This window comes from Cuculus canorus, chromosome Z, assembly GCF_017976375.1.
Source record: "Cuculus canorus isolate bCucCan1 chromosome Z, bCucCan1.pri, whole genome shotgun sequence".
Classification (NCBI taxonomy): domain Eukaryota; kingdom Metazoa; phylum Chordata; class Aves; order Cuculiformes; family Cuculidae; genus Cuculus; species Cuculus canorus.
In genome coordinates, this window is record NC_071441.1 from 69,351,285 (window position 1) to 69,365,196 (window position 13,912).

The 13,912-nt window shown below is 54.9% G+C and overlaps 2 protein-coding genes across 8 annotated transcripts in view; one reads left to right on the forward strand and one right to left on the reverse strand.

The window, feature by feature from the left end:
- The window catches only part of UBAP2 (ubiquitin associated protein 2), a 97,593-nt gene that overhangs the window by 69,777 nt on the left and 13,904 nt on the right, over window positions 1-13,912 (forward strand). The gene's annotated exons all lie outside the window — the stretch shown is intronic.
- LOC128850512 (interferon-like) lies at window positions 12,542-13,143 on the reverse strand. The gene has a single exon (XM_054055138.1). The coding sequence runs from the start codon at window positions 13,074-13,076 to the stop codon at window positions 12,552-12,554; it is 525 nt and encodes a 174-aa protein (XP_053911113.1). The 5' UTR covers window positions 13,077-13,143; the 3' UTR covers window positions 12,542-12,551.

Consider the following 13,912-nt stretch of genomic DNA (forward strand, 5'->3'; position numbering starts at 1 on the left):
CGGGGAGGGAGCGCGGGAGCTGGCAGGCGAGGGCGTTGGGGAGCAGAGCGGCGAGGAGGACCAGGAGGTGTGGTGTGTGTGGGGCCGTCATGATAGGTGCGTTGTTGCTGTTTGTGTGGTGTTGGTCAGGCGTGTGGCGAGGCCGTGTGGCGGTGCGTGTGGTCGCTGTGCTCCTGGCAGTGTCGGGCGAGCGTATTTATGTGTTGGGGTGTCTTTCCCTTCCTGGCTTTCGTGTGGCAGTGAGTTTCCGCCCGTGGTTTGGAGTTGGGTCTGTTGGTAGCGGTGGTCTTGGGGAAGTGCGTGTGCGGGGTGTCCGTGGGGAGGTCAGTGGCGGTGCTTGGGCTGTTGCGTTGGTCCGGGAGGTGTCTGTGGTGGTTGAGTCGGGGATGCGGCATGGCTGGGGAGAGCCCTCGTGGTCAGCTGTTGTGTGGAGATGGGAAGGGTTTCCCTGTTGGGTGGCGGGTAAGCTGCGGGGCCTCTCGGCTGCGGCTGAAGTTTCCGTTCCTGCGCCCGTGTCTCTTCCGTCTGCGGTGGCCTGGTGTTGGCCGTGGGGCATTTGCCTTTCCCTTTTGCCTTTGCTTTCATCTTGTCCAGTCTTTCCTTTTGCCCCGGTGTTGGGCAGGGCCGTGAAGTGTTGTCACTGGGCAGAGGCTGGGGAGTGGAGCGAAGGCCTGGGGCGGGTGGTGGTGGCCTGAGAAGAAGACGGTGTGGGCACTTGAGGTTTGTGTGTGTTCCTGGATGGAGCTGCCCCAGGAGGTGTGTTGGAAGGTGTCGAGAATGGGGCAGAAAGTCAGGAGCACGGTCTTGAGGGAGAAGGAAGAGGAGAATGGGAGCAGTCTTCGTCTTTGTGCTCTGCCACCCAGGTGGCCACGCTTCTTTTGATGCAGCCCAGGATCCGGTTGGCCTTCTGGGCTGCGAGCGCACATTTCCGACTCGTGTTGAGTTCTTCATAGAATCAGAATTGTTTGGGTCGGAAGGGACCTTAAAGATCATCTGTTTCCAATGCCAGTGCCATGGTCAGGGACTCCTTCCGCTCTACCAGGCTCTGCAAGGCCCCATCCAACGTGGCCTTGACCACCTCCAGGGATGGGGCATCCACAACCTCCCTGGGGAACCTGGGCCAGTGTCTCACCACTCTCATGGTGAAGAAATTCTTCCTAATGTCCAGTCTAAATCTGCCCCTCCTCAGTTTACAGCCATTGCCCCAGGTCCTATCCCCACAAGCCTTTGTGAACAGTCCGTGTCCCGGTTTTTTTATATCCCCGTTCAAGTGCTTGAATGTAGCTACGTAAGGTCTCCTGAGAGCCTTCTGTTCTTGAGGCTGAAGCAGCCCAAGTCTTTCAGCCTGTCCCGAAACGGGAGGTTCTTTGGCCCTGTGATCATCTGACTAGCCGTCCTCTGGACCCGTTCCACCAGTTCCATACCCTTGAAATGTGTAGGATTGCAGACCAGGACACAGTATTGGAGGTGAGGTCTCAGAAGAGAGGAATAGAGGGGCAGAATTCCCTCTCTCGATGTGCTGGCCACGCTTCTTTGGATGCCGCCCAGGGTACGGTTGGCCTTCTGGGCTGTGAGCGCACACTGTCTGCTCATGTTGAGCTTCTCATCGACCAGCACCCGCAAGTCTTTCTCCACAGGGCTGCTCTCAGTCATGACATCATCACCCCCCTCTGTAGGGAAATTGGGGATTGCTCCGACCCAGGTGTAGGACGATGCACTTGGCCTTGTTGAACCTCGTGAAGTTCACGCGGCCCCAGTTTTCCAGCCTGTCAAGATCCCGCTGGATGATGTCCCGTCCTTCTGCTACGGCAAGTGCGCCACCCAGTTCAGTCATCAATGAGGACTCTTAGACCTTCTGCACAGGGCTGCTTTCCCTGCATCCCCATCGTGTATTGAAACCGGGGACTGAGCCAACCCGTGTGTAGGACATTGCCCTTGTCCTTGTTGAACCTCCGGAGGTTCACACAGCCCCTCTTCTCCAAGCTGCCCGGGTTCCTCTGGATGATGGGCCATCCTTGTGGTGTGACAGCAGCACCACTCAAGTTTGGTGTCATGTGCAAGCTTGCTGAGGGAGCACTCGATCTCGCTGTCTCTATCATGGATGAAGTTATTAAACGGCACTGGTGCGAGCAGGGCCCCCAGAGGGATGCTGCTTGTTCTGGATCTCATAACAAGCAGTGTTTAGAGGTTGAGTTTTTGACCACTGTTCTCTGAACGTGACCGTGCAAACAATTTCTTATCTACCAAACAGTCCACCTGTCAAATCTGTCTTGCTTAGTTTAGAGAGATGGGTGTTGTGGGGAACCATGTCAGGGGCTTTATGTAAGTCCCTTGGATGAGGTCCGCTGCTTTTCCTGTGTCCACTGATGTGGTCACTCCACCACGGGAAGCCAGTAGTTTGTTGAGGCAGAAGTGTCCCTTTGTGAAGCCATGGTGGCTGTCTGGGATCCCGTCCCTGTCCTCCCTGTGCTTTAGGCTATCTTCTGCGAGGCTCTGTTCCGTGGTGGCCCCGGGCCGAGAGGTGAGGCCGACGGGTCGGTAGTTGCCAGAGTCGTCTTTTGTACCCCTTTCAAAAATGGGCAGAACGTCGCCCTTCTTCCAGCGCCCAGGGACTTCTCCTGACTGCCGTGACTTTTGCAATTTCATGGAGCGTGGCCTGGGCACTGCATCAGCCAATTCCCTGAGGACTGTGGGCTGTGTCTGCTCAGGTCTAAGCCCTCTGTGGGGTGTCTGTACTTGATGGAATGCTGGAAAGGTTTGTGTTGGGCAGGATCATTAAACATTACTTTGGCCAAACCCCAAGTGGCAACGATGAGGGCGATCTTCAAGTGCGGTGCGTATCTCACAGTGACCTTGAATGTTTTGAGGTAGGCAGCATCCAGCACCTCTCTGGACAACCTTTTGCAGTGTTTCACCACGCTTGTGGTACAAACTGCCGTTGTCCTGTCTACTGTGAACGTCCCCTGTTTTGATTTACAACCACGTGCCCTGGTGCTGCCGCCAGAGGCCCTCTGAAAAAGTGTGTCCCCATCTTTCCCACGAGTCCCCTCAGAGCCCTGAAAAGTGGGCCGTAAGGTCTTCCTGGAGCCTTCTGTTGGATCTGGAGATGGCAGCCGTGTCAGCTTTTCTTGGTGGGAGAGGCGCTGGAACCGTGGGATGATGTTTGTGTCCCTCTGTGGATGCGCTGGCAGTGGTGGGTGTCTCCCTTGTCCTGAAGACTTGAGAGCTGATCACGAGTGGTTGTGCAGCGTTTAAGGGAGGTTTTGGGAAGAGGTTGAGGCGAGTGCGTGTTTGGGGATGTTTTGGGAGAAATGTGGTCATGGTCTGTGCAGGGCCATGTTTGGAGCAGGGTTTGGAGGAGGTGTTGAGTGTCGGTGGCTTCTTGGGGCCCCTCAGGGTGTTTTGTGTGCTTGGAGACAAGAGGCAGAGGCAAGCATTTTGCAAGAGGTCTTTATTTGTTGGGGGATAAATAGGGGGATAAATAGGGGGATAAATAGGGGGATAAATAGGGGGATAAATAGGGGGATAAATAGGGGGATAAATAGGGGGATAAATAGGGGGATAAATAGGGGGATAAATAGGGGGATAAATAGGGGGATAAATAGGGGGATAAATAGGGGGATAAATAGGGAGATAAATAGGGGGATAAATAGGCTGATATAAATAGGCTGATATAAATAGGGGGATAAATAGGGGGATAAATAGGGGGATAAATAGGGGGATAAATAGGGAGAAAAATAGGGGGATAAATAGGGGGATAAATAGATGAGAGTCCTTGTCCAAATAAATAGAAGGAGTTGTGTGGGTAGAGGAAGCAGCACTGGAGGGTGAGGGTGCAGGGCCATTGTTGGAGAGGGCCTTGTCATGGTTCAGTTGAGTTGAGGTGGTGGCGTAGCGGATAAGGCAGTGCTGGAGAAGGGTGTGAATTGCATGGGTCCGTGCGTGTTGTTGGAGGTCGTTGTTCTAATTGATGGTGTTGCTGGTGATGTTGTGGAGGTGTTGGAAGCAGAGGCGAGCTTCGAGGTAGACGTGTTGCCAGGCGCAGTCGCTGTGGTCATTGGCGTTGAGGAAGCGGTGGATGTGCCTGAAGTACCTGGTGATGTGGAGCGTGCTGCTGCGGGCGCCTTGTCCTTGGAGGAGCGTGGCGTTGTGTGTGAGGCATTCCTGGAGGTGGTGGGTGTGTTGATGGAGGCTGTTGAGGAGGTGGTGTCGTGCGTGGTTGTCCCATTGTTGCGGGATGCGGTTGCTGCTGAGGGTGCGTAGGAGGTTGTGCAGGATGGCGAGAGCGATGTGTTGGTCTTGCTGGGAGCGGTTGTTGTGTCGGAGGGCGTCGGGGAAGAAGGGCGGCTGTTGTTGCTGGCAGGTGTGGGTGGAGTTGAGAGCCATGGTGCGGAGGAGCTGGAGGCTATGTCCGGGGAGGGAGCGCGGGAGCTGGCAGGCGAGGGCGTTGGGGAGCAGAGCGGCGAGGAGGAGCAGGAGGTGTGGTGTGTGTGGGGCCGTCATGATAGGTGCGTTGTTGCTGTTTGTGTGGTGTTGGTCAGGCGTGTGGCGAGGCCGTGTGGCGATGCGTGTGGTCGCTGTGCTCCTAGCAGTGTCGGGCGGGCGTATTTATGTGTTGGGGTGTCTTTCCCTTCCTGGCTTTCGTGTGGCAGTGAGTTTCCGCCCGTGGTTTGGAGTTGGGTCTGTTGGTAGCGGTGGTCTTGGGGAAGTGCGTGTGCGGGGTGTCCGTGGGGAGGTCAGTGGCGGTGCTTGGGCTGCTGCGTTGGTCCGGGAGGTGTCTGTGGTGGTTGAGTCGGGGATGCGGCATGGCTGGGGAGAGCCCTCGTGGTCAGCTGTTGTGTGGAGATGGGAAGGGTTTCCCTGTTGGGTGGCGGGTGAGCTGCGGGGCCTCTCGGCTGCGGCTGAAGTTTCCGTTCCTGCGCCCGTGTCTCTTCCGTCTGCGGTGGCCTGGTGTTGGCCGTGGGGCGTTTGCCTTTCCCTTTCGCCTTTGCTTTCATCTTGTCCAGTCTTTCCTTTTGCCCCGGTGTTGGGCAGGGCCGTGAAGTGTTGTCACTGGGCAGAGGCTGGGGAGTGGAGCGAAGGCCTGGGGCGGGTGGTGGTGGCCTGAGAAGAAGACGGTGTGGGCGCTTGAGGTTTGTGTGCGTTCCCAGATGGAGCTGCCCCAGGAGGTGTGTTGGAAGGTGTCGAGAATGGGGCAGAAAGTGAGGAGCGCGGTCTTGAGGGAGAAGGAGGAGGAGAATGGGAGCAGTCTTCGTCTTTGTGCTCTGCCACCCAGGTGGCCACGCTTCTTTTGATGCAGCCCAGGATCCGGTTGGCCTTCTGGGCTGCGAGCGCACATTTCCGACTCGTGTTGAGTTCTTCGTAGAATCAGAATTGTTTGGGTCGGAAGGGACCTTAAAGATCATCTGTTTCCAATGCCAGTGCCGTGGTCAGGGACTCCTTCCGCTCTACCAGGCTCTGCAAGGCCCCATCCAACGTGGCCTTGACCACCTCCAGGGATGGGGCATCCACAACCTCCCTGGGGAACCTGGGCCAGTGTCTCACCACTCTCACGGTGAAGAAATTCTTCCTAATGTCCAGTCTAAATCTGCCCCTCCTCAGTTTACAGCCGTTGCCCCAGGTCCTATCCCCACAAGCCTTTGTGAACAGTCCGTGTCCCGGTTTTTTTATATCCCCGTTCAAGTGCTTGAATGTAGCTACGTAAGGTCTCCTGAGAGCCTTCTGTTCTTGAGGCTGAAGCAGCCCAAGTCTTTCAGGCTGTCCCGAAATGGGAGGTTCTCCGGCCCTGTGATCATCTGACTAGCCGTCCTCTGGACCCGTTCCACCAGTTCCATACCCTTGAAATGTGTAGGATTGCAGACCAGGACACAGTATTGGAGGTGAGGTCTCAGAAGAGAGGAATAGAGGGGCAGAATTCCCTCTCTCGATGTGCTGGCCACGCTTCTTTGGATGCCGCCCAGGATACGGTTGGCCTTCTGGGCTGTGAGCGCACACTGTCTGCTCATGTTGAGCTTCTCATCGACCAGCACCCGCAAGTCTTTCTCCACAGGGCTGCTCTCAGTCATGACATCATCACCCCCCCCTGTAGGGAAATTGGGGATTGCTCCGACCCAGGTGTAGGACGATGCACTTGGCCTTGTTGAACCTCGTGAAGTTCACGCGGCCCCAGTTTTCCAGCCTGTCAAGATCCCGCTGGATGACGTCCCGTCCTTCTGCTACGGCAAGTGCGCCACCCAGTTCAGTCATCAATGAGGACTCTTAGACCTTCTGCACAGGGCTGCTTTCCCTGCATCCCCATCGTGTATTGAAACCGGGGACTGAGCCAACCCGTGTGTAGGACATTGCCCTTGTCCTTGTTGAACCTCGTGAGGTTCACACAGCCCCTCTTCTCCAAGCTGCCCGGGTTCCTCTGGATGATATGCCATCCTTGTGGTGTGACAGCAGCACCACTCAAGTTTGGTGTCATGTGCAAGCTTGCTGAGGGAGCACTCGATCTCGCTGTCTCTATCATGGATGAAGTTATTAAACGGCACTGGTGCGAGCAGGGCCCCCAGAGGGACGCTGCTTGTTCTGGATCTCACAACAAGCAGTGTTTAGAGGTTGAGTTTTTGACCACTGTTCTCTGAACGTGACCGTGCAAACAATTTCTTATCTACCAAACAGTCCACCTGTCAAATCTGTCTTGCTTAGTTTAGAGAGATGGGTGTTTTGGGGAACCATGTCAGGGGCTTTATGTAAGTCCCTTGGATGAGGTCCGCTGCTTTTCCTGTGTCCACTGATGTGGTCACTCCACCACGGGAAGCCAGTAGTTTGTTGAGGCAGAAGTGTCCCTTTGTGAAGCCATGGTGGCTGTCTGGGATCCCGTCCCTGTCCTCCCTGTGCTTTAGGCTATCTTCTGCGAGGCTCTGTTCCGTGGTGGCCCCGGGCCGAGAGGTGAGGCCGACGGGTCGGTAGTTGCCAGAGTCGTCTTTTGTACCCCTTTCAAAAATGGGCAGAACGTCGCCCTTCTTCCAGCGCCCAGGGACTTCTCCTGACTGCCGTGACTTTTGCAATTTCATGGAGCGTGGCCTGGGCACTGCATCAGCCAATTCCCTGAGGACTGTGGGCTGTGTCTGCTCAGGTCTAAGCCCTCTGTTGGGTGTCTGTACTTGATGGAATGCTGGAAAGGTTTGTGTTGGGCAGGATCATTAAACATTACTTTGGCCAAACCCCAAGTGGCAACGATGAGGGCGATCTTCAAGTGCGGTGCGTATCTCACAGTGACCTTGAATGTTTTGAGGTAGACAGCATCCAGCACCTCTCTGGATAACCTTTTGCAGTGTTTCACCACGCTTGTGGTACAAACTGCCGTTGTCCTGTCTACTGTGGACGTCCCCTGTTTTGATTTACAACCACGTGCCCTGGTGCTGCCGCCAGAGACCCTCTGAAAAAGTGTGTCCCCATCTTTCCCACGAGTCCCGTCAGAGCCCTGAAAGGTGGGCCGTAAGGTCTTCCTGGAGCCTTCTGTTGGATCTGGAGATGGCAGCCGTGTCAGCTTTTCTTGGTGGGAGAGGCGCTGGAACCGTGGGATGATGTTTGTGTCCCTCTGTGGATGCGCTGGCAGTGGTGGGTGTCTCCCTTGTCCTGAAGACTTGAGAGCTGATCACGAGTGGTTGTGCAGCGTTTAAGGGAGGTTTTGGGAAGAGGTTGAGGCGAGTGCGTGTTTGGGGATGTTTTGGGAGAAATGTGGTCATGGTCTGTGCAGGGCCCTGTTTGGAGCAGGGTTTGGAGGAGGTGTTGAGTGTCGGTGGCTTCTTGGGGCCCCTCAGGGTGTTTTGTGTGCTTGGAGACAAGAGGCAGAGGCAAGCATTTTGCAAGAGGTCTTTATTTGTTGGGGGATAAATAGGGGGATAAATAGGGGGATAAATAGGGGGATAAATAGGGGGATAAATAGGGGGATAAATAGGGGAATAAATAGGGAAATAAATAGGGAAATAAATAGGGGAATAAATAGATGAGAGTCTTTGTCCAAATAAATAGGAGTTGTGTGGGGAGAGGAAGCAGCACTGGAGGGTGAGGGTGCAGGGCCATTGTTGGAGAGGGCCTTGTCATGGTTCAGTTGAGTTGAGGTGGTGGCGTAGCGGATAAGGCAGTGCTGGAGAAGGGTGTGAGTTGCATGGGTCCGTGTGTGTTGTTGGAGGTCGTTGTTCTAATTGATGGTGTTGCTGGTGATGTTGTGGAGGTGTTGGAAGCAGAGGCGAGCTTCGAGGTAGACGTGTTGCCAGGCGCAGTCGCTGTGGTCGTTGGCGTTGAGGAAGCGGTGGATGTGCCTGAAGTACCTGGTGATGTGGAGCGTGCTGCTGCGGGCACCTTGTCCTTGGAGGAGCGTGGCGTTGTGTGTGAGGCATTCCTGGAGGTGTTGGGTGTGTTGATGGAGGCTGTTGAGGAGGTGGTGTCGTGCGTGGTTGTCCCATTGTTGCGGGATGCGGTTGCTGCTGAGGGTGCGTAGGAGGTTGTGCAGGATGGCGAGAGCGATGTGTTGGTCTTGCTGGGAGCGGTTGTTGTGTCGGAGGGCGTCGGGGAAGAAGGGCGGCTGTTGTTGCTGGCAGGTGTGGGTGGAGTTGAGAGCCATGGTGCGGAGGAGCTGGAGGCTGTGTCCGGGGAGGGAGCGCGGGAGCTGGCAGGCGAGGGCGTTGGGGAGCAGAGCGGCGAGGAGGAGCAGGAGGTGTGGGGTGTGTGGGGCCGTCATGATAGGTGCGTTGTTGCTGTTTGTGTGGTGTTGGTCAGGCGTGTGGCGAGGCCGTGTGGCGATGCGTGTGGTCGCTGTGCTCCTGGCAGTGTCGGGCGGGCGTATTTATGTGTTGGGGTGTCTTTCCCTTTCTGGCTTTCGTGTGGCAGTGAGTTTCCGCCCGTGGTTTGGAGTTGGGTCTGTTGGTAGCGGTGGTCTTGGGGAAGTGCCTGTGCGGGGTGTCCGTGGGGAGGTCAGTGGCGGTGCTTGGGCTGTTGCGTTGGTCCGGGAGGTGTCTGTGGTGGTTGAGTCGGGGGTGCGGCATGGCTGGGGAGAGCCCTCGTGGTCAGCTGTTGTGTGGAGATGGGAAGGGTTTCCCTGTTGGGTGGCGGGTGAGCTGCGGGGCCTCTCGGCTGCGGCTGAAGTTTCCGTTCCTGCGCCCGTGTCTCTTCCGTCTGCGGTGGCCTGGTGTTGGCCGTGGGGCGTTTGCCTTTCCCTTTCGCCTTTGCTTTCATCTTGTCCAGTCTTTCCTTTTGCCCCGGTGTTGGGCAGGGCCATGAAGTGTTGTCACTGGGCAGAGGCTGGGGAGTGGAGCGAAGGCCTGGGGCGGGTGGTGGTGGCCTGAGAAGAAGACGGTGTGGGCACTTGAGGTTTGTGTGTGTTCCTGGATGGAGCTGCCCCAGGAGGTGTGTTGGAAGGTGTCGAGAATGGGGCAGAAAGTGAGGAGCGCGGTCTTGAGGGAGAAGGAAGAGGAGAATGGGAGCAGTCTTCGTCTTTGTGCTCTGTCACCCGGGTGGCCACGCTTCTTTTGATGCAGCCCAGGATCCGGTTGGCCTTCTGGGCTGCGAGCGCACATTTCCGACTCGTGTTGAGTTCTTCGTAGAATCAGAATTGTTTGGGTCGGAAGGGACCTTAAAGATCATCTGTTTCCAATGCCAGTGCCGTGGTCAGGGACTCCTTCCGCTCTACCAGGCTCTGCAAGGCCCCATCCAACGTGGCCTTGACCACCTCCAGGGATGGGGCATCCACAACCTCCCTGGGGAACCTGGGCCAGTGTCTCACCACTCTCACGGTGAAGAAATTCTTCCTAATGTCCAGTCTAAATCTGCCCCTCCTCAGTTTACAGCCGTTGCCCCAGGTCCTATCCCCACAAGCCTTTGTGAACAGTCCGTGTCCCGGTTTTTTTATATCCCCGTTCAAGTGCTTGAATGTAGCTACGTAAGGTCTCCTGAGAGCCTTCTGTTCTTGAGGCTGAAGCAGCCCAAGTCTTTCAGGCTGTCCCGAAACGGGAGGTTCTTTGGCCCTGTGATCATCTGACTAGCCGTCCTCTGGACCCGTTCCACCAGTTCCATACCCTTGAAATGTGTAGGATTGCAGACCAGGACACAGTATTGGAGGTGAGGTCTCAGAAGAGAGGAATAGAGGGGCAGAATTCCCTCTCTCGATGTGCTGGCCACGCTTCTTTGGATGCCGCCCAGGATACGGTTGGCCTTCTGGGCTGTGAGCGCACACTGTCTGCTCATGTTGAGCTTCTCATCGACCAGCACCCGCAAGTCTTTCTCCACAGGGCTGCTCTCAGTCATGACATCATCACCCCCCCCTGTAGGGAAATTGGGGATTGCTCCGACTCAGGTGTAGGACGATGCACTTGGCCTTGTTGAACCTCGTGAAGTTCACGCGGCCCCAGTTTTCCAGCCTGTCAAGATCCCGCTGGATGACGTCCCGTCCTTCTGCTACGGCAAGTGCGCCACCCAGTTCAGTCATCAATGAGGACTCTTAGACCTTCTGCACAGGGCTGCTTTCCCTGCATCCCCATCGTGTATTGAAACCGGGGACTGAGCCAACCCGTGTGTAGGACATTGCCCTTGTCCTTGTTGAACCTCGTGAGGTTCACACAGCCCCTCTTCTCCAAGCTGCCCGGGTTCCTCTGGATGATATGCCATCCTTGTGGTGTGACAGCAGCACCACTCAAGTTTGGTGTCATGTGCAAGCTTGCTGAGGGAGCACTCGATCTCGCTGTCTCTATCATGGATGAAGTTATTAAACAGCACTGGTGCGAGCAGGGCCCCCAGAGGGATGCTGCTTGTTCTGGATCTCACAACAAGCAGTGTTTAGAGGTTGAGTTTTTGACCACTGTTCTCTGAACGTGACCGTGCAAACAATTTCTTATCTACCAAACAGTCCACCTGTCAAATCTGTCTTGCTTAGTTTAGAGAGATGGGTGTTGTGGGGAACCATGTCAGGGGCTTTATGTAAGTCCCTTGGATGAGGTCCGCTGCTTTTCCTGTGTCCACTGATGTGGTCACTCCACCACGGGAAGCCAGTAGTTTGTTGAGGCAGAAGTGTCCCTTTGTGAAGCCATGGTGGCTGTCTGGGATCCCGTCCCTGTCCTCCCTGTGCTTTAGGCTATCTTCTGCGAGGCTCTGTTCCGTGGTGGCCCCGGGCCGAGAGGTGAGGCCGACGGGTCGGTAGTTGCCAGAGTCGTCTTTTGTACCCCTTTCAAAAATGGGCAGAACGTCGCCCTTCTTCCAGCGCCCAGGGACTTCTCCTGACTGCCGTGACTTTTGCAATTTCATGGAGCGTGGCCTGGGCACTGCATCAGCCAATTCCCTGAGGACTGTGGGCTGTGTCTGCTCAGGTCTAAGCCCTCTGTTGGGTGTCTGTACTTGATGGAATGCTGGAAAGGTTTGTGTTGGGCAGGATCATTAAACATTACTTTGGCCAAACCCCAAGTGGCAACGATGAGGGCGATCTTCAAGTGCGGTGCGTATCTCACAGTGACCTTGAATGTTTTGAGGTAGACAGCATCCAGCACCTCTCTGGATAACCTTTTGCAGTGTTTCACCACGCTTGTGGTACAAACTGCCGTTGTCCTGTCTACTGTGGACGTCCCCTGTTTTGATTTACAACCACGTGCCCTGGTGCTGCCGCCAGAGACCCTCTGAAAAAGTGTGTCCCCATCTTTCCCACGAGTCCCGTCAGAGCCCTGAAAGGTGGGCCGTAAGGTCTTCCTGGAGCCTTCTGTTGGATCTGGAGATGGCAGCCGTGTCAGCTTTTCTTGGTGGGAGAGGCGCTGGAACCGTGGGATGATGTTTGTGTCCCTCTGTGGATGCGCTGGCAGTGGTGGGTGTCTCCCTTGTCCTGAAGACTTGAGAGCTGATCACGAGTGGTTGTGCAGCGTTTAAGGGAGGTTTTGGGAAGAGGTTGAGGCGAGTGCGTGTTTGGGGATGTTTTGGGAGAAATGTGGTCATGGTCTGTGCAGGGCCCTGTTTGGAGCAGGGTTTGGAGGAGGTGTTGAGTGTCGGTGGCTTCTTGGGGCCCCTCAGGGTGTTTTGTGTGCTTGGAGACAAGAGGCAGAGGCAAGCATTTTGCAAGAGGTCTTTATTTGTTGGGGGATAAATAGGGGGATAAATAGGGGGATAAATAGGGGGATAAATAGGCTGATATAAATAGGCTGATATAAATAGGCTGATATAAATAGGGGGATAAATAGGGGGATAAATAGGGGGATAAATAGGGGGATAAATAGGGGGATAAATAGGGGGATAAATAGGGGAATAAATAGGGGGATAAATAGGGGGATAAATAGGGGAATAAATAGGGGAATAAATAGGGAAATAAATAGGGAAATAAATAGGGGAATAAATAGATGAGAGTCTTTGTCCAAATAAATAGGAGTTGTGTGGAGAGAGGAAGCAGCACTGGAGGGTGAGGGTGCAGGGCCATTGTTGGAGAGGGCCTTGTCATGGTTCAGTTGAGTTGAGGTGGTGGCGTAGCGGATAAGGCAGTGCTGGAGAAGGGTGTGAGTTGCATGGGTCCGTGCCGGTTGTTGGAGGTCGTTGTTCTAATTGATGGTGTTGCTGGTGATGTTGTGGAGGTGTTGGAAGCAGAGGCGAGCTTCGAGGTAGACGTGTTGCCAGGCGCAGTCGCTGTGGTCGTTGGCGTTGAGGAAGCGGTGGATGTGCCTGAAGTACCTGGTGATGCGGACGTCTTGTCCTTGGAGGAGCGTGGTGTTGTGTGTGAGGCATTGCTGGAGGTGGTGGGTGTGCTGATGGAGGCTGTTGAGGAGGTGGTGTCGTGCGTGGTTGTCCCATTGTTGCGGGATGTGGTTGCTGCTGAGGGTGTGTAGGAGGTTGTGCAGGATGGCGAGAGCGGTGTGTTGGTCTTGCTGGGAGCGGTTGTTGTGTCGGAGGGCGTCGGGGAAGAAGGGTGACTGTTGTTGCTGGCAGGTGTGGGTGGAGTTGAGAGCCATGGTGCGGAGGAGCTGGAGGCTGTGTCCGGGGAGGGAGCGCGGGAGCTGGCAGGCGAGGGCGTTGGGGAGCAGAGCGGCGAAAAGGAGCAGGAGGTGTGGGGTGTGTGGGGCTGTCATGATAGGTGCGTTGTTGCCGTGTGTGTGGTGTTGGTCCGGCGTGTGGCGAGGCCGTGTGGCTGTGTGTGTGGTCGCTGTGCTCCTGGCAGTGTCGGGTGGGCGTATTTATGTGTTGGGGTGTCTTTCCCTTTCTGGCTTTCGTGTGGCAGTGAGTTTCCGCCCGTGGTTTGGAGTTGGGTCTTGTGGTTGTGGTGGTCTTGGGGAAGTGCGTGTGCGGGGTGTTGGGCGTGTCTGAGGTGGTACTTTTGTGGCAGGTTGTTTCAGTTGGTAGGTTTTGAGGTGTATATTTAATGTGGTGGTCAATCTGAAATGTGAAAGCACAGTCATAGTGAAAGATTGGTCAGTTTTGTTGCTGTTTTGGGTTTTTTGTGGTTTTTCCTTTCCTTCCATGCTCGCTGTCATATCTGTTATGTTTCACTGAATTTCCCTTCCTCCTAAGTTTCTTTTCCTTATGTAATACTCCGGTATTGTTCGTGGTTTTTTACTTTCGGTACGTTTTTCATCTTTGTTTTTGTTTGAATACATCATTTTCATTTTTTATGCTGGGAGATTACTGAAATGATGTATTTCTCCGAATCTCTAGGGGTCTCATTCCGGCTGTCATCTGCTTTCCATTTAACATGGCTTCACTAATAACAAATTTTCCTGATGAATTTGGTGACCTTCTGTGATGTGCTTCTGCATTGATGGGCAAGGAAAAAGTAGCTAACATCATCTGCCTGGACTTATGGAAAGCATTTGACACTGTCTCACATGACATTCTTGTTTCTAAGCTGTAGAGATGTCTATTTGATGGATGGGATACTTGATTGATAAGGAATTGTCTGAATGGCCAC